At 42.5% G+C, this 24,674-nt stretch overlaps 1 protein-coding gene across 5 annotated transcripts in view; it reads right to left on the reverse strand.

Moving 5' to 3' along the window:
* Positions 1-744: 744 nt before the first annotated feature.
* The window catches only part of LOC139552805 (GTPase IMAP family member 4-like), a 32,349-nt gene continuing 8,419 nt past the window's right edge, over positions 745-24,674 (reverse strand). For 2 of the 5 annotated variants that reach the window (XM_071364853.1, XM_071364854.1), the window contains exons 2-3: positions 3,884-4,621; positions 746-3,102 (exon numbers count right to left, since the gene is read on the reverse strand). In XM_071364853.1, coding sequence (XP_071220954.1) covers positions 1,997-3,102; positions 3,884-4,568 — 1,791 coding nt within the window. In that variant the 5' untranslated portion in view covers positions 4,569-4,621 and the 3' untranslated portion in view covers positions 746-1,996. Of the gene's footprint in view, positions 3,103-3,883; positions 4,622-5,388; positions 5,690-24,674 lie in introns of those variants that run through there. The other 3 variants (XM_071364855.1, XM_071364852.1, XM_071364851.1) reach the window with 3 other exon arrangements.

Here is a 24,674-nt window from a genome sequence, read left to right on the forward strand (position 1 = left end):
CCTCCAGACGTGACGCTTGGCATTCAGGCCAAAGAGTTCGATCTTGGTTTAATCAGACCAGAGAATCTTGTTTCTCATGGTCTGAGAGTTGTTTATGTGCCTTTTGGCAAACTCCAAGCGGGCTGTCAATGTGCCTTTTACTGAGGAGAGGCTTCCATCTCTGGCAACTCTACCAAAAAGGCCAACTTGGTGGAGTGCTGGAGAGATGGTTGTCCTTCTAGAAGGTTCTCACATCTCCCCAGAGGAACTCTTGAGCTCTTCCTAGAGCCAGGCGGACAGCTCTAGGAAGAATGTTGGTGGTTCCAAAGTTCTTACATTTAAGAATGATGGAGGCCACTGTGTTCTTGGGGACCTTCAATGCTGCAGAAATGTTTTGGTACCCTTCCCCAGATCTGTGCCTCGACACAATCCTGTCTCGGAGCTCTACAGACAATTCCTTCGACCTCATGGTTTGGTTTTTGCTCTGACATGCACTGTCAACTGTGGGATCTTCTATAGACAGGTATGTGCCTTTCCAAATAATTATCACAGGTGGACTCCAATTTGTAGAAACATCTGAACGATGATCAGTAGAAACAGGATGCACCTAAGCAACATTTTGAGTCTCATAGCAAAGGGTTTAATACTTATGTATTTAAGCTAATTCAGTTTTTTTATTTCTAAAAACCTGTTTTCGCCTTGTCATTATGGAGTATTGTGTTTAGATTGATGAGGGGAAAAAATGATTTAAACCATTTTAGAATAAGGCTGTAACGTAACAAAATGTGGAAAAAGAGAAGGGGTCTGAATGCTTTCCGAAGGCATTTTGGGAAATCCACAAAGTTATATTTTGTAGTATCTATTTGTGAACAAAGCAGATGAAACATGAGCTATAATCAAAGGATGACAAGAGTTTATAGTTTTGATGGGAATATATATTTTATTTTTTGAAGGCCTTTTTTCCTGTCTGAAAAATGAAAAAATGTATTCACAAAAATCTAATATATTCTGATATATTTCCACAGTGTAAATGTAATGTAAAACGTTTTTAGACGAGGGCTCTCCAACCCTGTTCCTGGAGTGCTACGATCCTGTAGGTTTTCACTCCAACTCTAAACTAGCACACCTCATTCTAATAATTAGCTGTTTTTTTAATATATTTTTATTTTAAGTAACTAGGCAAGTCAGTTAAGAACAAATTCTTATTTACAATGACGGCCTACCCCGGCCAAACCTGGACGACGCTGGGCAAATTGTGCACCGCCCTATGGGACTCTCATTCACGGACGGATGTGATGCAGCCTGGATTCCAACCAGTGCCTTAGACCGCTGCGCAACTCAGGAGACCGAAATGATGAGCCCAAAATGATAAGCTGAACCAGGTTAGTTACAACTGGGGTTGGAGTTATAACCTACAGGAGGGTAGCTGTCCAGGAACAGGGTTGGAGTTAAAACCTACAGGAGGGTAGCTCTCCAGGAACAGGGTTGGAGTTAAAACCTACAGGAGGGTAGCTGTCCAGGAACAGGGTTGGAGTTAAAACCTACAGGAGGGTAGCTGTCCAGGAACAGGGTTGGAGTTAAAACCTACAGGAGGATATCTCTCCAGGAACAGGGTTGGAGTTAAAACCTACAGGAGGATATCTCTCCAGGAACAGGGTTGGAGTTAAAACCTACAGGAGGGTTGCTCTCCAGGAACAGGGTTGGAGTTAAAACCTACAGGAGGGTTGCTCTCCAGGAACAGGGTTGGAGACCCCTGTTATATACTATAGCTTTAATCATGATATACTGTATGTAAAATTTTTAAATAAAATACTTTTTATTTAAATTTAAATGATGTATGCAGAGAAGATTTTCATAAAGCGGTAGACCTGTTATTGTACTAGGCTCTAAGTTGAATTGGAGTGTAGGTTGTTAAGACATTTTCAGAATGATTGGGGATGTAATAGCTACCAACACTGCATTTCACAGTAAATTACTGTTGGTGATTTTTGACTGACAACTTTGCTGCCAGATGTTTCTATTTTTCAGGAGATTCAGAAACACGTGAATCTATCACATAACTTACCACACCACCTACCGCAACACCTACCGCACCATATACCAAAGCACCACCTACCGTTGCCCCACATTTCCACCCTGCAATGGCACCAGGTGCAGCACCTACAAAGAACCCTACCCCTGCACCTAACACTGCACCTAACCCTGCACCTTTCACTGCATGTTTAATAGTTTCCCCCCATCTATCCCAAAATCCTTTCTCCCTCTGGATCCTCATCTCCTTCTGGATCCTCTCCCTCTCTACTCTCTCCTTCTGGACCCTCCCCTGTGTCTCCTTCTGGATCCTCTCCTCTATCTCTCTATGGATCCTCTCCTCCCACTCCATTATGACCCTCTCCTCCTCCTCCTTCTGGATCCTCTCCCTCCTCTCCTCCTCCTCCCTCTGGATCCTCTCCCTCCTCTCCTCCTCCTCCTCCTCCTTAATCCTGGCTGCATCCTCAAACATCTCATTGGTGTAGCAGGTTCCTCCATTCTCCTCCACCATTCTGTCTATCTTCTCCATCAGCTCTGTGACCTGATCTTCGTTTCCTCTAGCTTTATTGTTGAGGACATGGTACCTCCCCCCACACTGCTCTACCAATCTACTGAGGTCTCTGTTCCCACCAATCAGCTTCTCTATACTGTTAACCTCTAAAGCATCTCCATGGGCGAAGAGGACGATGGCGTGCTTTGCCAGTCCTGACCCAAACACACTCTCTAGAATTTCAATAGGTTTTTTCTCCTGCTCTGTGAACCTGTCATTCACTCGCAACACTAAGAGGAAGGCATGAGGCCCTGGACTAGACACATAGATGCTCGTACCAATCTCCTCTGCTAATTCTTCAGCAGTAAGCTGTGTGTCAAACAGTCCTGGAGTGTCAACCACACTGACATCCCTCCCATCTACTGCTGCCTGCTTCATTTCTGTTTTACGTGTTACTGAGGACGAGTTCTGTTCAGAAAGGAAACTACTCCCACCAAGGATGGTGTTTCCTGTTGCACTCTTCCCAACACCGCTTTTTCCAAGCAGAACAATCCTTCTCTCTGGGAGATTCCTGATGGAGGAGCTCTTTGAAACAGTTGAATCTGTGTATAGAAAAATACATCACATTTGTTAAACTGATACAGTAAAATGACTACCATCTCATCCCCTATACAGGCAGTTATTGGTGCACTGAATAATAATGATTTATGTCTGGTGTTTAAATCTTTAAGGTGAATGTGGAGTTCAGGTGGGATTTGTAACAGGGATCTGTCACACACCAAGACAACTTATTAAAGTTACAATTGGGGGGGTAATTTACATGATTGTTATCCCAGAATAAGAGACCAGAGGGGTATACTACGTAGTGGGATAGAGGAGTTAGCTAGTGAAGTCTGAGTTCAACTCGGGATAACTGTTAAACTTAACGAGAACCCCCTTTTCACACCTATTGAAAATAACGGTATTAAGTCACACTAAGTTTCACTGTGTGTTATGATTCAAATGCATCCTTTCATTACTAAATGTGTAGTGTGATGTATTTCAATATGACTATTTAACACAAAACAACATCTGATTAATTAAATATTTAATACATCTTCCTCAAGTATTGTCTCAGTCATTGTCATGCCAAACAAAATAACTGGTCTTACAATTCTCAGGCAGGACTACCTATAATCACCTCAGCTACAGGAGACTTATGAAAATATTGTGTTCATAATGTTATCAATGACACGACCTACTGAGCTCTCATCTAGAATATCTAGTTTTCTATCATCAGTATTATACGCTTCAAAACACAGTATTTCAATCATGGAAACATTTACAATTAGCCTACATTACATTTATGGCTAATCCTTTATTTAAACAGTTAGTTATACTTACTGAGACAGATGGATGTCTTTTCCAGCAGTGATTTGACCTGCTCAGGATCATCACTCTTGTTGTTGAACACATGGTATCTTCCACCATATTTTCTCATCACTTCTGTGAGGTCATCTGAGTCAGCAATGAATTCTTCTATAGTCTGGTCTTCCAACTCATCTCCTCTGGTGAACAGGATCCAGGTTTGCTTCAAAAGACTCTCTCCTAGAAGATCTTCTACTTTACTGATGACCCTCTTCTCTTCTTCTGTTAATCTGTCTGTCTTCACCACCAGGAGAAACACACGGGGACCAGATGAGGTTAACTTGAGGACATTCCGGATTCTCACCTGAATTTGCTCTTCGGATTGATCGGGGTAACAGAATCCTGGAGTGTCATACACGACAAGATCTCTTCCTTCAATGGTGACATTTTGTTTCTCAATTTCAGCAGTCACTGATTTGAATCTTTTCTTTGAGACAAAATCTTTTCGTCCCAGGATGGTGTTTCCTGTGGCACTTATCCCTGCTCCTGTTTTACCAAGTAACACCACCTGCAATGGTCTGGATGTCTGTTGCCCAGGTTTGGATGTCTGTTGCCCAGGTTTGGATGTCTGTTGCCCAGGTTTGGATGTCTGTTGTCCAGGTTTGGATGTCTGTTGCACAGGTCTGGATGTCTGTTGCCCAGGTTTGGATGGGTGCCCCATCTTCAAGGAATTATCTTGTTATAGCCGAGCAGTGTGACGTGTGAGGCAGGAATCTATATACAAATACAATAGAAATAAATAATGACATTATTTTCTAAGATGCAAAGTGCAGAAAAACAAGTAACAAACCAATGATATGAATATCATCACCTGGTTATTACATGCAAACTGGAATTAATCATTTACACACAAAAAAATGTGATTTGAGAATAAGAGGGTAAACGGTAGTCTAGCAGAACTATAAACAGCCTGGAACATGTCTAGTTAACAGCACTGATTGTTGACCTATAACTGTTTTCAGATGGTAGGCTACAAGCACCCCAATGGGCACAGACATCAGTTCAACGTCAAGTTTTGGTTTATACTTGATGTCAAATAACGTGAATTCAATGTGAAATCCACCAAACCTGAGCCATGTCATTGCATTTTGGTTAAAAGTTTATTTAAACTGACAGCTTTCCTGCTTTGTTTCAGGAATATCACTATGTGTCATCGACATTTAGCATAAAACTATCAGCCTAAATGTAAAATGACTTCATTGAAATTACTGTTAATTACTGAAAGAATAATATTTAGGCTACATATTCGTATTACATCAGACAAACACAATCGTAGTATAACACAATAATATTGACAATAGGACTGTCTATTGACAAAGGTCTTCCATGACGCAGTTATAATTTTCTAAACCCAGACCATTTAGGAAGCTAACACATTGTTCTTCATTTGGGCCATTATTCTACTGAAAACAGTCCTAGGTTACTAATAATGTAGTAATCTAATAGATTGTCATAAATCATTAGAATAAATAACAACTTACCTACTTACCTCGTATTAGATATCTTGAACGTTCTTAAATGCTACGGAGTTGAAATTGTTCAGCTTCAACAGTTTCACTTTCAGCCTCGTGTTCTCATTTTATCTGACACTATAACCACTCCCCTAAGTTCACTAGACAAACCCTATATCATCGTATCATCTCTTTCCTGCTGATAAACTCCCAACAAAACTCAGTTTATCAATAACATTTCAAAATGTATCAAAATACGGCTAGGCAAAATCATTCATAAACGTAGCCTATGTGTTGAGGCCAGTAAACAATCAAAGGCACATTATCGGCAAACGCACTGTCGGCCACAGGCTACTGTCTGCACCTTTTAAAAGGACATTTCCATGAAGTTCGTGCAAATCGCAACAGCACAGCGAATGATGCAGAAAGGCTCAAGGCTAAATTACCTTTAAAATGTATGCACCTTTAAAATGTCTGCACAGCCTTCTCCTTAGGGACAGTTCAACATATGTACTGTTCGAAATTTACACGACCATCAGAGTCGGCTGCAGATAATAATGATCAGCTGGGGGGAAATCAGATTTTCAACATTTACACAACCATCAGAGTCGGCTGCAGATAATAATGATCAGATGGGGGGAAATCAGATTTTCAACATTTTGGATGCCATATTTATAATAATATAAAATATATGCAACGAATTCTTCACCTACAGGTTTCTGTGCCAATAGACCACACAACCAATAAACAAAGCATACCTTCTGCAGGCGCTTCAATAAATCTACTATTTAAGAAAGCATAGGGTACTAGGGGGTAACTAGTATGCTAATTGCCGACAGAAAAAAGCAAGGTTTGAAACAAATTGGTATGTGGATGAAGGTCATTATGAGGGGAATTAACTATGAAGGGAAATAAATGGCTACAGTTTACACCTTTGTTGTTATTTCATGTAATGTTGTTTTCAGAAAAGGAGTGTTTATGGGGTATCTGACTCCACACACAGAGACGCGTACAAAGCTCTCCCTCCCTCACCCTCCATTTGGCAAATCTGACCATAATTCTATACTCCTGATTCCTGCTTACAAGCAACAATTTAAGCAGGAGACACCAGTGACTCGGTCAATAAAAAGGTGGTCAGATGAAGCAGATGCTAAACTACAGGACTGTTTTGCTAGCACAGACTGGAATATGTTCTGTGATTCTTCCTATGGCATTGAGGAGTACACCACATCAGTCATTAGCTTCATCAATAAGTGCATCGATCACGTCGTCCCCACAGTGACTGTACGTACATACCCCAACCAGAAGCCATGGATTACAGGCAACATCCACACTGAGCTAAAGGCTAGAGCTGCTGCTTTCAATGAGCAGGACTATAACCCGGACGCTTATAAGAAATTGCGCTATGCCCTCCGACGAACCATCAAACAGGTAAAGTGTCAATACAGGACTAAGATCGAATCGTACTACACCGGCTCCGACGCTCGTCGGATGTGGCAGGGCTTGCAAACCATTACAGACTACAAAGGGAAGCACAGCCGAGAGCTGCCCAGTGACACGAGCCTACTAGACGAGCTAAACTACTTCTATGCCTTGCTTCGAGGCAAATAACAATGAACCATGCTCTCCGCAGTCGATGTAAGACCTTGAAACAGGTCAACATTCACAAGGCCGCAGGGTCAGACGGATTACCAAGCTGTGTCCTGTGAGCATGCGCTGACCAACTGGCAAGTGTCATATTTCCTCAAAAGGTTCTACAGCTGCACCATCGAGAGCATCCTGACTAGTTGCATCACTGCCTGGTATGTCAACTGCTCGGCCTCCGACCGCAAAGCACTACAGTCCATTTAACTTTAATTGGAGATTAATAGTAGATTAATTAACAGAAAACATTATAGTACCAAGTTCAATTAATACTTTTAACTATTTGGAAGATTCAGTGTCAGCTATGTAAAACTTATTACAAAAAAGGATAATAGTAATGGAAAAACTTAGAAACAATTTACTGTCAAAAACAAAACATTTAAAAGGTGAATGAAAATGTACTGGGTTTACGGCCCAGTACATCACTGGGGCCAGGCTTCCTGCCATCCAGGACCTCTACACCAGGCGGTGTCAGAGGAAGGCCCTAAAAATTGTCAAAGACTACAGCCACCCGAGTCATCAACTGTTCTCTCTGCTACCGCACGGCAAGCGGTACTGGAGCGCAAAGTCTACGTCCAAGAGGCATCTAAACAGTTTCTACCCCCAAGCCATAAGACTCCTTAACATCTAATCAAATGGCTACCCAGACTATTTGCATTGCCCCCCCCCCCCTCTTTTATGCCGCTGCTACTCTCTGTTATTATTTATGAATAGTCACTTTAATAACTCTACCTACAGTTAATCCTTGTAAAAATCCCCTGTCTTAGGTCAGTTAGGATCACCACTTTATTTTAAGAATGTGAAATGTCAGAATAATAGTAGAGTGAATGATTTATTTCAGCTTTTATTTCTTTCATCACATTCCCAGTGGGTCAGAAGTTTACATACACTCAATTAGTATTTGGTAGCATTGCCTTTAAATTGTATAACTTGGGTCAAACGTTTCGGGTAGCCTTCCACAAGCTTCCCACAATAAGTTGGGTGAATTTTGGCCCATTCCTCCTGACAGAGCTGGTGTAACTGAGTCAGGTTTGTAGGCCTCCTTCCTCGCACACGCTTTTTCAGTTTTCTATGGTATTGAGGTCAGGGCTTGTGATGGCCACTCCAATACCTTGACTTTGTTGTCCTTAAGCCATTTTGCCACAACTTTGGAAGTATGCTTGGGGTCATTGTACATTTGGAAGACCCATTTGCGACCAAGTTTTAAATCCCTGACTGATGTCTTGAGATGTTACTTCAATATATCCACATCATTTTCCTGCCTCATGATGCCATCTAATTTGTGAAGTGCACCAGTCCCTCCTGCAGCAAAGCACCCCCAAAACATGATGCTACCACCTCCGTTCTTCATGGTTGGGATGGTGTTCTTCGGGATGCAAGCCTCCCCCTTTTTTGCTCCAAACATGACGATGGTCATTATGGCCAAAGAGTTACATTTTTGTTTCATCAGACCAGAGGACATTTCTCCAAAAAGTACGATCTTTGTCCCCATGTGCAGTTGCAAACCGTAGTCTGGCTTTTTTTATGTCGGTTTTGGAGGAATTTTTACTCTGATTAAATGTCAGGAATTGTGAAAAACTGAGTTTAAATGTATTTGGCTAAGGTGTATGTAAACTTCCGACTTCAACTGTAGGTCCTGGATGGCAGGAAGCTTGGCCCCAGTGATGTACTGGGCTGTTCGCACTACCCTCTTTAGCACCTTACGGTCAGATGCCGAGCAGTTGCCATACCAGCCGGTGATGCAACTGGTCAGGATGCTCTCGATGGTGCAGCTGTAGAACCTTTGGAGGATCTGGGGAACCAAAGTCTATTCATTGTGGTATTGAAAATGCAAACCATGATATTTAGTCGATATGCATTGTTTATTGGTTGTGTGGTGCATTGGCACAGAAATCTGTTGGTGGAAAATGTGTTGCATATACTTTATATAATTAAGCAATAAGGCCAAAAGGGATGTGGTATATGGCCACATCCCTTAAGCACGATGCAACGCAGAGTGCCTGGATACAGCCCTTAGCCGTGGTATATTGACCATATAAGAAAAACACCCAAGGTGCCTTATTGTTATTATAAACTGATTACCAACATAATTAGAGCAGTAAAAATAAATGCTTTGTCATATGGTCTGATATACCACGCCTGTCAGACAATCAGCATTCAGGGCTTGAACCACCCAGTTTATAATTATAAATATGGCATTAAAATGTTGAAAATCTGATTTCCCCCTAGCTGATCATTGTCTCCAACCGGCTCATTTTGAACAGTACATTTCAAACTGTCCCTAAAAGAAGGCTGGCCGAGAGATCTCATCCTGAGAAGGGCACAGCACATGCATTTTAAAGGTAATTTAAGCTTGAGCTGACATTTGCAGCATTTGCTGTGTTAATGCAATCTGCACCAAGTCATGGAAGTTGCCTTTAAACTGGTGCCGACAGGAACCTAAGCCTACAGTCAGAGTGTGCATAGACCTTTTGGGGGGCATGTGCTCAATCAAAAGAAAAGGGCACTCAACCCCCCAAATAAAACCACACGGTCACAGACTTGTTGAGCAATTATTATAAGAAGAGGGGAAAGCAGCACAATCTGATGAGTAAACTATTTATTAAACTACTTTGAACTGGAATAAATGCTGCACTGATTAACAATGACCAGCACAATTCCAGTCAAAATACAAGATTGTATGAAATACTGTTGTCTACATTACTATATCAACCCAACTCCATGTGTTGCCTCTATCATTTATCCCAGTGCTTTTCAACCATAAAAGGAGTGCATGTGCGCACAATTGCTGCAAATGTAGCCAATCATTACATCCATAAACGTTTATGCACGATATGATACATTATGACATTAAACCAAATCTGTGTCATTGGAAAAAGCATTGTTACTGTAGCCTAGTAGCCTATTTAGGTGAAAGTGAAACAAAAAAAATATGCACCGACATTTTGTCCATGTTAGGAAGCTGCCATTTTAGTTTTTATAGATCACGGTGTCCTGTCGTCTCCTGTAAATATGGACATGTAGGCTAGGCTATTGACAGTGACTGACAGACATGCAGCAAACAATTATAGCCTATTGAAGATAACCGAAGAGTTAACAGGTGTTTTGAGCTCAATACATGATATTTCAATATTCATTGAATTAGCAGAGAAGGAATAAACATTTGTCCTACCAAAGATAAGGTTAAAAAAAATATATATATATATTAAGCCTGCAAAAGTTGCCCAATTGAGGAGAGACTGGCTTGCATATAACTATCACCCGTGACTCCCACAATCTCTATGATAGGCCTATAGCCTAGCCTAGCTAAATGTATGATTATTCGGTTTAGCTTTACAGCAGTCATGTCAAGAACAATAAAGCAGCAGCAGGGCTGTGCCAACTGACTGCAATATTTATCAATATTATTTTTCTGGCCATATGATCCGAGTTTAAACCGACATCTGGAACAATAAAATCACTAAATTAATTGTAGGCACATTTGAGTCATGGCTACCCGTACCCTAAACATCCCAACAGGACAATAAAGTAGAAAGAAAACAACTCTCACACATAGCCTAGGCTGAAGAAAACAGAACATATCATCAGAAGCCTATATGAACCTATAGCCTGAAGCTACACAAAAGTAGCCTTGTTCAATGTGGAGAAGGGACTAGTTTTGCGAGGAAACAGCGCCATCTGTGGTCCAATTTGTGGACAAATTGTGTGACATAATTTTTTCTCCAAAATGCAGCATTTCTCAAAGTTCTTCTGCCAAACTGCAGTACTTCTCAATGTCTTTCCACCAATATATATATATATTTATATGTATTATAGAGGCGTTTTGACATTATTTTAGTCTACGGCACCATCTGCCTTTGTGACATAGTTTCAAATCAAAATCAAATTTTATTTGTCACATACACATGGTTAGCAGATGTTAATGCGAGTGTAGCGAAATGCTTGTGCTTCTAGTTCCGACCATGCAGTAATAACCAACGAGTAATCTATCTTAACAATTTCACAACAACTACCTTATACACACAAGTGTAAAGGGATAAAGAATATGTACATAAAGATATATGAATGAGTGATAGTACAGAACGGCATAGGCAAGATGCAGTAGATGGTATCGAGTACAGTATATACATATGAGATGAGTAATGTAGGGTATGTAAACATTATATAAAGTGGCATTGTTTAAAGTGGCTAGTGATACATTTTTTACATCCATTTTTCCATTATTAAAGAAGCTGTTTTTCAGTCTCTCGGTCCCTGCTTTGATGCACCTGTACTGACCTCGCCTTCTGGATGATAGCGGGGTGAACAGGCAGTGGCTCGGGTGGTTGTTGTCCTTGATGATCTTTATGGCCTTCCTGTGACATCGGGTGGTGTAGGTGTCCTGGAAGGCAGGTAGTTTGCCCCCGGTGATGCGTTGTGCAGACCTCACTACCCTCTGGAGAGCCTTACGGTTGTGGGCGGAGCAGTTGCCGTACCAGGCGGTGATACAGCCCGACAGGATGCTCTCGATTGTGCATCTGTAGAAGTTTGTGAGTGCTTTTGGTGACAAGCCGAATTTCTTCAGCCTCCTGAGGTTGAAGAGGCGCTGCTGCGCCTTCTTCACAACGCTGTCTGTGTGGGTGGACCAATTCAGTTTGTACGTGATGTGTATGCTGAGGAACTTAAAGCTTACTACCCTCTCCACTATTGTCCCGTCGATGTGGATAAGGGGGTGCTCCCTCTGCTGTTTCCTGAAGTCCACAATCATCTCCTTTGTTTTGTTGACGTTGAGTGTGAGGTTATTTTCCTGACACCACACTCCGAGGGCCCTCACCTCCTCCCTGTAGGCCGTCTCGTCGTTGTTGGTAATCAAGCCTACCACTGTAGTGTCGTCCGCAAACTTGATGATTGAGTTGGAGGCGTGCATGGCCACGCAGTCGTGGGTGAATAGGGAGTACAGGAGAGGGCTCAGAACGCACCCTTGTGGGGCCCCAGTGTTGAGGATCAGCGGGGTGGAGATGTTGTTACCTTCCCTCACCACCTGGGGGTGGCCCGTCAGGAAGTCCAGTACCCAGTTGCACAGGGCGGGGTCGAGACCCAGGGTCTCGAGCTTGATGACGAGTTTGGAGGGTACTATGGTGTTAAATGCTGAGCTGTAGTCGATGAACAGCATTCTCACATAGGTATTCCTCTTGTCCAGATGGGTTAGGGCAGTGTGCAGTGTGGTTGCGATTGCGTCGTCTGTGGACCTATTGGGTCGGTAAGCAAATTGGAGTGGGTCTAGGGTGTCAGGTAGGGTGGAGGTGATATGGTCCTTGACTAGTCTCTCAAAGCACTTCATGATGACGGAAGTGAGTGCTACGGGGCGGTAGTCGTTTAGCTCAGTTACCTTAGCTTTCTTGGGAACAGGAACAATGGTGGCCCTCTTGAAGCATGAGGGGACAGCAGACTGGGATAAGGTTTGATTGAATATGTCCGTAAACACACCAGCCAGCTGGTCTGCGCATGCTCTGAGGACGCGGCTGGGAATGCCGTCTGGGCCTGCAGCCTTGCGAGGGTTAACACGTTTAAATGTTTTACTCACCTCGACTGCAGTGAAGGAGAGCCCGCAGGTTTTGGTAGCGGGCCGTGTCAGTGGCACTGTATTGTCCTCAAAGCGAGCAAAAAAGTTATTTAGTCTGTCTGGGAGCAAGACATCCTGGTCCGCGACGGGGCTGGTTTTCTTTTTGTAATCCGTGATTGACTGTAGACCCTGCCACATACCTCTTGTGTCTGAGCTGTTGAATTGCTACTCTACTTTGTCTCTATACTGGCACTTAGCTTGTTTGATTGACTTGCGGAGGGAATAGCTACACTGTTTTTGTATTCGGTCATGTTTCCGGTCACCTTGCCCTGGTTAAAAGCAGTGGTTCGCGCTTTCAGTTTCGCGCGAATGCTGCCATCAATCCACGGTTTCTGGTTTGGGAATGTTTTAATCGTTGCTGTGGGTATAATTTCGCCGATGCACTTCCTAATGAACTCGCTCACCGAATCAGCGTATTCGTCAATGTTGTTGTTGGACGCAATGCGGAACATATCCCAATCCACGTGATCGAAGCAGTCTTGAAGCGTGGAATCAGATTGGTCGGACCAGCATTGAACAGACCTGAGTGCGGGAGCTTCTTGTTTTAGTTTCTGTTTTGTAGGCTGGAAGCAACAAAATGGAGTCATGGTCAGCTTTTCCGAAAGGAGGGCGGGGGAGGGTTTGTCGACTTCAAGCCAAATGTGACCGGTTTCAGGAAACTAGGCGTATGTCGCAAGTCACGACTTCACAGGAGAGCCATTTGATTTATTTATTTATTTTTAATCAAAATGCGTTATTTGTCAGAAATGCCTTCTGGAATATATGAACTTTCATGTGCCTTAATAACAAACTTGTATACCATCTGTAAATATTTATAAAATTGTTAAATGATGAGAAAAGGCCACAGAAAAGGACTGCAACCTTCCCACTAGTCTTGAGATAATGAGTCGGGTGGACATGCCGAGTTCGAATTGGTCTGCCATATAGAAGGCTTCTGTCTATTTGAGCTGGTCAGTCTGTGTTGGTAATCCTGTTGAAAAAAAATATTGTGTAGTGGAGCTGCATAAGTGTTGCTCTCCACTTTCTGGAGGATCAAGTTTTGAAATCATGATAGCTAAAGAGATGGATAAAACATCTGTCTCCGGATTACATCTTCAAACTAAGGGCAACCGTGGCATGGCATCCGTGACAGGGAGATGTCTCCATCATGCATGATGATGTATCCGGGTAAGATAGTCTAGCTTTTCAGATATTACACGTTTCTAATTTTGACAGAAAGTGGTTTAATTTCAAGCTAAAGTGTACTGTTAGCTAGCTAACGTTAGCTGGCTGGCTCCCTAGCTAATGTTACGTGTATGACGTTATTATTTGTATCCCAGAACTTTTTGCTTAGCTAGTTAGAGCCCAATGTTAGCTAGCTACCATTGAACCTGGTTCGTTAGCTCCCAGCAGATTCATGCAGGGTATTAACAACATAATTTGGCACTATGTTCATTGTTGTTTAACTAGCTAACATTAGCTGGCTGGCTCGTTAGCTAACGTTACATGACGTGTGCGATCTTACACGTTGTTTACCTGGCTAGGTTCATTGTTTACCTAGCTAGGTTTATTGTTTACCTAGCTAGGTTCATTGTTTACCTAGCTAGGTTCATTGTTTACCTAGCTAGGTTCATTGTTTACCTAGCTAGCTAGCTACATGTCTTAAGCTGAAGTGTACAACACCCGTTGTATATGGCCGGTGTCAGTAAACGTCGGTAAAAAAGCGTAATGAATTTGTTGCCAGCATAGCTTGTTAGGCTGTTTTCATGTTATCGAGGTAAACAAATCGTCAGCCAGAGCATCAAGTGTGCGCTCTGAATCCTCAAAGAGATGGGTGGGGCTAAAGCTTTAGAGGGTGTGAACGATGCTGAATGGGTGTAAACAAAGAGGAACTCTTCACTAGATACCAAAACATTCAAAGGCCATTTTCTCAAAAGTGAGTTTACAGGTTTATCAACTTTCAAAGCAGAATTACTTTCCCATTGTTCCTCAAAAATGCAGTGTATGATGTACATTTTTTTAGCTCTGAGTCTCTACTTTTATCCAATGTAAAAAACACCAAATGTTGCTGAATAAGACAAAATCCAAGTGGTGAGTCACAAATAGTTGTAGTAAACACTATGGTTGTGTTAACACAAAATGGTAAAACAGGAAGAAAAATTAAGAATGAATATGCTATAACAGCTATGTTAATAAAGACAAAGATTAGGCCCTGTTACTCTATAATTAATGTCATGTTTTAACTTGCTACCATGAAATATCAAGAGAGGACTGTTTTTCATTGGACAGAACAGAGTCAGTGTGGTTGACACTCCAGACTTCTTCTATGCAACAAACACACAGGAGGGTTTGAGTTCAGAGATGTTTTGTACTTTAATTAACCATTTGCACATTGTTAAAACACTGTATATATACTGTACATAATATGACATTTGAAATGTCTTTATTCTTTTGGAACTTCTGTGAGTGTTATGTTTACTGTTCATTTTTATTGTTTATTTCACTTTTGTATATTATCTACTTCACTTGCTTTGGCAATGTTAACATATGTTTTTCCCGTGCCAATAAAGCGCCTTGAATTGAATTGTATCCATCTGTCTAACCCTGAACCCCATTCATTTATCTTTGTTCTAACTATTGATACTTTCCCTGAGCAGGAGACAAATCAAATCAAACTTTATTTGTCACGTGCTGAATACAACAAGTGTAGACCTTACCGTGAAATGCTTACTTACAAGCCCTTAACCAACAGTGCAGTTCAAGAAGAGTTAAGAAAATATTTACCAAATAAACTAAAGTAAAAAATTATAAAAAGTAACAAAATAAAATAACAATAACAAGGCTATATACAGGGGGTACCGGTACTGAGTCAGTGTGCAGGGTACAGGTTAGTTGAGGTCATTTGTACATGTATGTAGGGGCAACTTGACTATGCATAGATAATAAACAGGGAGTAGCAGCAGTGTACAAAACAAATGGAGGGGGTGTAAATGGCCATTTGATTAATTGTTCAGCAGGGTGTTAACAACATTAACTAATAATTTATACATACGTTTTAGTGTCAACAACTGCTAAATGGCTGCTGGTGTATAATGTGGTCCACATGGGTCTACATGTGAGAGAGAGAGAGGGGAAGAGGAGGGGTGGAGGAAGACAGAGGGAGGAAACGTTTTGTACAACAATTACGGTCTGAATTTCCATTTCCATGTTTCACTGACAGAACAAATGTTATGAAGATTTCTACTGACATCTACTGGTTGAGAAGCAGAAGGACGGAAGACTGCATAATTTTTACATTTACATTTAAGTCATTTAGCAGACGCTCTTATCCAGAGCGACTTACAAGTTGGTGCATTCACCTTATGATATCCAGTGGAACAACCACTTTACAATAGTGCATCTAACTCTTTTAAGGGGGGGGGGGGGGTTAGAAGGATTACTTTATCCTATCCTAGGTATTCCTTAAAGAGGTGGTGTTTCAGGTGTTTCCGGAAGGTGGTGATTGACTCCGCTGACCTGGCGTCGTGGGGGAGTTTGTTCCACCATTGGGGTGCCAGAGCAGCGAACAGTTTTGACTGGGCTGAGCGGGAGCTGTACTTCCTCAGAGGTAGGGAGGCGAGCAGGCCAGAGGTGGATGAACGCAGTGCCCTTGTTTGGGTGTAGGGCCTGATCAGAGCCTGAAGGTACGGAGGTGCCGTTCCCCTCACAGCTCCGTAGGCAAGCACCATGGTCTTGTAGCGGATGCGAGCTTCAACTGGAAGCCAGTGGAGAGAGCGGAGGAGCGGGGTGACGTGAGAGAACTTGGGAAGGTTGAACACCAGACGGGCTGCGGCGTTCTGGATGAGTTGTAGGGGTTTAATGGCACAGGCAGGGAGCCCAGCCAACAGCGAGTTGCAGTAGTCCAGACGGGAGATGACAAGTGCCTGGATTAGGACCTGCGCCGCTTCCTGTGTGAGGCAGGGTCGTACTCTGCGAATGTTGTAGAGCATGAACCTACAGGAACGGGTCACCGCCTTGATGTTAGTTGAGAACGACAGCGTGTTGTCCAGGATCACGCCAAGGTTCTTAGCACTCTGGGAGGAGGACACAATGGAGTTGTCAACCGTGATGGCGAGATCATGGAACGGGCAGTCCTTCCCCGGGAGGAAGAGCAGCTCCGTCTTGCCGAGGTTCAGCTTGAGGTGGTGATCCGTCATCCACACTGATATGTCTGCCAGACATGCAGAGATGCGATTCGCCACCTGGTTATCAGAAGGGGGAAAGGAGAAGATGAATTGTGTGTCGTCTGCATAGCAATGATAGGAGAGACCATGTGAGGATATGACAGAGTATAGCGAGAATAGGAGAGGGCCTAGAACAGAGCCCTGGGGGACACCAGTGGTGAGAGCACGTGGTGCGGAGACAGATTCTCGCCACGCCACCTGGTAGGAGCGACCTGTCAGGTAGGACGCAATCCAAGCGTGGGCCGCGCCGGAGATTCCCAACTCGGAGAGGGTGGAGAGGACGATCTGATGGTTCACTGTATCAAAGGCAGCCGATAGGTCTAGAAGGATGAGAGCAGAGGAGAGAGAGTTAGCTTTAGCAGTGCGGAGCGCCTCCGTGACACAGAGAAGAGCAGTCTCAGTTGAATGACTAGTCTTGAAACCTGACTGATTTGGATCAAGAAGGTCATTCTGAGAGAGATAGCAGGAGAGCTGGCCAAGGACGGCACGTTCAAGAGTTTTGGAGAGAAAAGAAAGAAGGGATACTGGTCTGTAGTTGTTGACATCGGAGGGATCGAGTGTAGGTTTTTTCAGCAGGGGTGCAACTCTCGCTCTCTTGAAGGCGGAAGGGACGTAGCCAGCGGTCAAGGATGAGTTGATGAGCGAGGTGAGGTAAGGGAGAAGGTCTCCGGAAATGGCCTGGAGAAGAGAGGAGGGGATAGGGTCAAGCGGGCAGGTTGTTGGGCGGCCGGCCGTCACAAGACGCGAGATTTCATCTGGATATGTTCATTATTGTTTTAAAGTGTGTGGTTAGGTGTGTATCTGTCAGCTGGTCAGCATCTCTAGGGTCAGTTAGCTGTATGTAGTTTATGCAATAAGAAGATTTGTCAGAAACAACTTACATCTTTTGGAGGAATATTTATTAAGACTGGGATTTAATTTTGTACACAGTCCAGAATACAAGGTTCAAAGTGCTATTCAAGAAGGAAGGGGTTTAAATGTAAAAATACTAAAGTCACATCACAGCTGTATGAGATGACATGTTAGTTTCCATAGCTATACATGTACTGTTGGTATGTTTTAATCATATCACTGACACAAATCGCCTTACATCCTAATTAACAATTTTTGACTTGCAGAAGGTTGTTGGTTCGAATCCCAGTGCCAAGTGCTGCCAGTCCAAGTACTGCCTACTGCCGTTGTGCCCTTGAGCAAGGCTCATAACTCCTTCTAACCTGCTTCAGGGTGCTGCTCTGCAGCTGACCTTGTACTGCTGCCAGCCTTTTGGGTGGGTGCTGCTCTCCAGCTGACATTGTGTGTTTGTGTGTCATATAAGGAGGGTTAGGAATTGAAAAATCCACATCTCCATTTTTATTGTTAGATGGACAACACAGTTCCACATCTATTATATTCTATGTTTGTGAAGGTAGAGGAGACACCTGGGTACATTCACCTTGAATACCAATATCTGACCTGGTGTTCCTGATTGACCCAATTCTAACTCTGTGTTCTATTATTTACACAAGATGGCAGCTCTGATGTGTTTTACTACATTGTCTGAGGCATGAATATTAATGTGTCAGTGTGAAAACGAAGAAGCTGATATTCTAATGTCTCAAACAGTATCACACATATTTTACTACATTTTATCTCCAGATCAGAACTCTTCCATTAACATCAGTATCACATCAGATGTGATGGTAAATGGTGTCTCTCAGCAGTGGAGGTAAATGATGCATACCTTGCATTCAACATCATTGGTTATCAGCCTGTTAGTACTGTTTGTCCTCTGTGGGCCATAAATATATCAAATGAAATAAACCCTTTGATTGAGAGTACTTAATAATATATAATACATGCCTCCCAAAATTACACACTTGTGGTTTTTAAAGAGTAATGAACCTGGATAGATATGATTCTTGGCATTGTTAAGAACAGAAAAAAAAATGCAGTTTAGTTGAGTATATTTCAAGATTGTAAAATGCACAGTTTGAAATACTGTCCATTACCAGCTATGCAACATGACTGCAGTATTCAACACCCCTCTCACATGCAGAACAAATCATTACATTTAGTAATAGTGGACCGGACCCAACAGTTGATGGTCTATAAACAGATTGTGTGGAAGGAGTGTTTTGATGTTACAGAGAGATTAAGAATAAGATGGTAGACTGTAGAAGAGTTAACACCAAAGATAGGGCAGCAGGTAGCCTAGCGGTTAGAGCGTTGGGCCAGCAACCTGAGCTGTCAAGGTGAAACATCTGTCAATGTGTCCTTGAGCAAGGCACTAAACCCTAATTTGCTCCAGGAGGGTGACCCTGTGAAACAACGCATTTCACTGCACCTATCCGGTGTGTGACAATAAAACATATTTATTTGTTGGTAACACTTCCTATGAATACCCTTTTCATAATGCATTATAAGCTCATTTATTAATGCCTTATGAGCTATGCATAATACATTATAATGTAGTTTATGCACTAATACCTGCTCACAAACATTTAGCAGTTCATAGAGTATTATAACCAAGACTGTAAAATGCCATATGAAGCTAAATGTTATGCTGGTCTATATGAAATAGAGAATGATATGTACTCATCAAGGGTTCATCTCTATGTACTCTACTCTCACACGTATCTCTGTCTTGTACACCTTGACACCATTTTCTAAAAGGGTATTTTAATATAGAATGACATCATTATGAAGAGGGGATTCATAGGAAGATGCATTCCTATCTACTGTGCATGTTCTAACTGCCCAATCAGAACTCCTCCCATATAAAGACAGGAAGTGGAGCTGTAATTCAGAAGTGCATCACAGGGAAATATCTGCTTTTTTCTAGTCTTTGATTTTAATCTTAAAGCCATCACACCAACTCCTCCTAACAACCCTGATAATCCTCCTAACAACCCTGATAATCCTCCTAACAACCCTGATAATCCTCCTAACAACCCTGATAATCCCCCTAACAACCCTGATAATCCTCCTAACAACCCTGATAATCCCCCTAACAACCCTGATAATCCCCCTAACAACCATGATAATCCTCCTAACAACCCTGATAATCCTCCTAACAACCCTGATAATCCTCCTAACAATCCTGATAATCCTCCTAACACCACTCCTCCTCCTGGGCCAACTAACCTTCCTGTCAATCCACCAACTGCTGCTGCTCCTATGAAACCCATTGCTGTTCCAACTGATTTCCCAGTCTGGATCTCAGTGGCTATAGTAGACCTTACAACCCGTGTTAAAATCTGTCCCCAGGCTATGTCTATAAGTGTGTATGATCCAGCTCCCATTGCCTCAGCTAACACCCCTATCAGAGAACCCCTTATGAACTCTGTTACATTCACAGGGCCTTTGCTCCATACACAATTACCTCCCATGGCCACTGCAACTAAAGCACTGAGCAGATAGAAATGCTTTGGTTTCATACATAAAATGAACAGAATCGCTGCCCCGTGCTGTGCTGTCTTCTCTTGAGTTTCTCTCTCCGTAATCTATCCTCCATCTCTCACCGTACTCTATCCTCCATCTCTCTCCCTACTCTATCCTCCATCTCTCTCCCTACTCTATCCTCTATCTCTCTCCGTACTCTATCCTCCGTCTCTCTCCGTAATCTATCCTCCATCTCTCTCCGTACTCTATCCTCCATCTCTCTCCGTATTCTATCCTCCATCTCTCTCCCTACTCTATCCTCCGTCTCTCTCCCTACTCTATCCTCCATCTCTCTCCGTACTCTATCCTCCATCTCTCTCCGTATTCTATCCTCCATCTCTCTCCCTACTCTATCCTCCGTCTCTCTCCCTACTTTATCCTCCATCTCTCTCCGTACTCTATTCTCTATCTTTCTCCCTACTCTATCCACTATCTCTCTCCGTACTCTATTCTCTATCTTTCTCCCTACTCTATCCACTATCTCTCTCTCTTTATCTGGCGTTTAAAAGAGTTAACAGTTTTTTCCTACCTGATATTGCGTGGTAGGGCAGGGCATTCCAGAATTTGGGAGGGTAAAAGTAAAAACCTGCTTCACCGGTTCACCTGGGTATATTTAAAGTTTTTGTTGCAAAGCCCAGGCAGTATCACAGCAAGTGTGTAACTTTATGGGAGGAAACATATGCAAAACTAATTTCCTATGGGATGTTTTTATTTATTTCAAACTTTCAAGGTTTTAAATTGACATGAACATGAGCGTATAACAGACAAGATGTTTGAATAATCTGTTAATATTGCAGTATGTATTTTATGTGATTTATTCAATGTGTCATTCTGTAGTGGTACTCCTGTGAATCAACTTATTTTCACGATAAGAAACATACGCCATCAATAAATACCATTTCTAAAATGGAAGGGAGGAAAATCCCTTTTCCAGTTTCCAACAGACGTTGAAATGTATGTAATAAATAATAAAGAGGCATTTGTAGTAATTATTGCATGGTGAGGTGTAATCAGTAGAGTGTAATCCGTTCTTAACTGACTTGCCTAGTTAAATAAAGGTCAAATAAAAATGAGTTGGAAGAATATTCAACCTACATATCATTCCATCTAACCCATAACACATTAGTCACTACTAATGCACTTCTACAGTGTCATGAGAATTTTCAATCCCAATGATAATAACTAATAATCAACAGCTTTGACCAATCCCCGAGGCTTGTAAGACCATGGGTTCAATAATAATTAGGCAAAGACTCAGCTTAATGCAAAAGGTTAGTACAGTTTATTCACGAGAACGTCCTGAAGTCCATTATATAAGAACATCCATTTTATACTGGCTTCTTTCTTATGCACATACTTTCACACAACAGTAGATATCCTACGCACATACAGTGGGGCAAAAAAGTATTTAGTCAGCCACCAATTGTGCAAGTTCTCCCACTTAAAAAGATGAGAGAGGCCTGTAATTTTCATCATAGGTACACTTCAACTATGACAGACAAAATGAGAAAAAAAATCCAGAAAATCACATTGTAGGATTTTTAATGAATTTATTTGCAAATTATGGTGGAAAATAAGTATTTGGTCACCTACAAACAAGCAAGATTTCTGGCTCTCACAGACCTGTAACTTCTTCTTTAAGAGGCTCCTCTGTCCACTCATTACCTGTATTAATGGCACCTGTTTGAACTTGTTATCAGTATAAAAGACACCTGTCCACAACCTCAAACAGTCACACTCCAAACTCCACTATGGCCAAGACCAAAGAGCTGTCAAAGGACACCAGAAACAAAATTGTAGACCTGCACCAGGCTGGGAAGACTGAATCTGCAATAGGTAAGCAGCTTGGTTTGAAGAAATCAACTGTGGGAGCAATTATTAGGAAATGGAAGACATACAAGACCACTGATAATCTCCCTCGATCTGGGGCTCCACGCAAGATCTCACCCCGTGGGGTCAAAATGATCACAAGAACGGTGAGCAAAAATCCCAGAACCACACGGGGGGACCTAGTGAATGACCTGCAGAGAGCTGGGACCAAAGTAACAAAGCCTACCATCAGTAACACACTACGCCGCCAGGGACTCAAATCCTGCATGGCCAGACGTGTCCCCCTGCTTAAGCCAGTACATGTCCAGGCCCGTCTGAAGTTTGCTAGAGAGCATTTGGATGATCCAGAAGAAGATGGGGAGAATGTCATATGGTCAGATGAAACCAAAATAGAACTTTTTGGTAAAAACTCAACTCGTCGTGTTTGGAGGACAAAGAATGCTGAGTTGCATCCAAAGAACACCATACCTACTGTGAAGCATGGGGGTGGAAACATCATGCTTTGGGGCTGTTTTTCTGCAAAGGGACCAGGACGACTGATACGTGTAAAGGACAGAATGAATGGGGCCATGTATCGTGAGATTTTGAGTGAAAACCTCCTTCCATCAGCAAGGGCATTGAAGATGAAACGTGGCTGGGTCTTTCAGCATGACAATGATCCCAAACACACCGCCCGGGCAACGAAGGAGTGGCTTCGTAAGAAGCATTTCAAGGTCCTGGAGTGGCCTAGCCAGTCTCCAGATCTCAACCCCATAGAAAATCTTTGGAGGGAGTTGAAAGTCCGTGTTGCCCAGCAACAGCCCCAAAACATCACTGCTCTAGAGGAGATCTGCATGGAGGAATGGGCCAAAATACCAGCAACAGTGTGTGAAAACCTTGTGAAGACTTACAGAAAACGTTTGACCTCTGTCATTGCCAACAAAGGGTATATAACAAAGTATTGAGATAAACTTTTGTTATTGACCAAATACTTATTTTCCACCATAATTTGCAAATAAATTCATAAAAAATCCTACAATGTGATTTTCTGGATTTTTGTCATAGTCTGTCATAGTTGAAGTGTACCTATGATGAAAATTACAGGCCTCTCTCATCTTTTTAAGTGGGAGAACTTGCACAATTGGTGGCTGACTAAATACTTTTTTGCCCCACTGTATCTGTACAGGATCTCTTTGGTTGATCCTGTACCTGTTCCCATGGTGTTAGCTTTAAGCTATAACTCTCCCTATGGATTCAGCTGTCTGTACCCATGTCACTGCCCATATCACTACCACTAGCACTGCTGTTGCCCATCTCCAGTCTGATATCTCTGTTATCTCTGTCCCTGTTGCTACCACAAGTCTTAGCACCCGATAAAACATCCCTACCCCTGTTGCTGGTCCTACCACTATCACTGCTGCTAACAATCTCCCTGCATTTACCACTGGCACTACCAGTGCCCCTATACCTACCACTGCTGCTACCCATAACCTAACCCCTGAAGCTACCACTACTCTTACCCCTTCTGCTACCCCTACGAATTTCCAAATCTCTACTGTATTCACTAACGGGTCCCCTGTCATTACCCCTTCCACTACCACTATCACTGCTGCTACCACAGTTAGCACCTCTACCTCTCCCCATAACAGTATCCCTGCCCCTGCTGTTAGCCCTGACAGCACTGCTGATGTCCCTATGCTTAGCCCTATCACTAGATCTGCCCATTGTCCTACCATTTCCTTTTTCTTTACTAAAAATATATATACCCCTGCTGCATACCCTACCTATCCACATAGTGTTGGCATTACTGCTAACTCTGCCCCTCCCTCTGTTCCCATCACTGCCCCTTTCCCTACAGGTATCATTGCTGCTATCACTAGCACTACTGCTACCACTGCCCTAATTCCTGCCCACTCCCCTGTCCCTGTCCTTGCCCCAGTCCTTACCCCAGTCCCTGTCCTTGCCCCTACCCTACCCTTGCCCCAGTCCCTGTCCTTACCTCAGCCTGCTTAAATTTAGTTTCCGATTTTACAGAGGATTCCTTATTCTCATAGTGGAAAACTCTTTCATAAATGTTTGTTTCCGTTTGTACTCTTCTCAGGATCGTGTTTGCCATGCAGCAGCATTCTTGGTTCTGGGAGATAGTCAGTCCTAACATAGACAATCCCTTGATGTTCTTGAAGCTGTTCAGAGAAAAAGAGAACTGTGAAGAGATGGTAGGCTACATATTTTGAACCACAAATGTTTTGTTAGATGGGCAGATATTTTACTGGCTACATTGTTGTATTTTGTCATTCATAAGAACTTATTTATACTTATTACTAAGAACTTATTAACAATAAATATTTTGACAAAAAACAATAATATATATAACTTATTATTTCTAAACATTTATAATAGCTTATTAGTGAACATTAATATAAAGTAATACCAATAATTGTTCAACTCACTGTTGGGACGGTCAGCATGAGGTCTGCTTCCCTTGGCCCGATTGTCTCAGTCTCCATCCTCCCTCACTAAAGAAAATGTTACATCACAACGCTGTCTTCACATAGAAAGAACAGTGTTTTTTTTAGCACCATCTACACTCCCACAAACATATATTGTCTGCCCCTAAGTGTTGCTCCATTGTAGTGGGG

The sequence above is a fragment of the Salvelinus alpinus genome, chromosome 24 (assembly GCF_045679555.1).
Source record: "Salvelinus alpinus chromosome 24, SLU_Salpinus.1, whole genome shotgun sequence".
Classification (NCBI taxonomy): domain Eukaryota; kingdom Metazoa; phylum Chordata; class Actinopteri; order Salmoniformes; family Salmonidae; genus Salvelinus; species Salvelinus alpinus.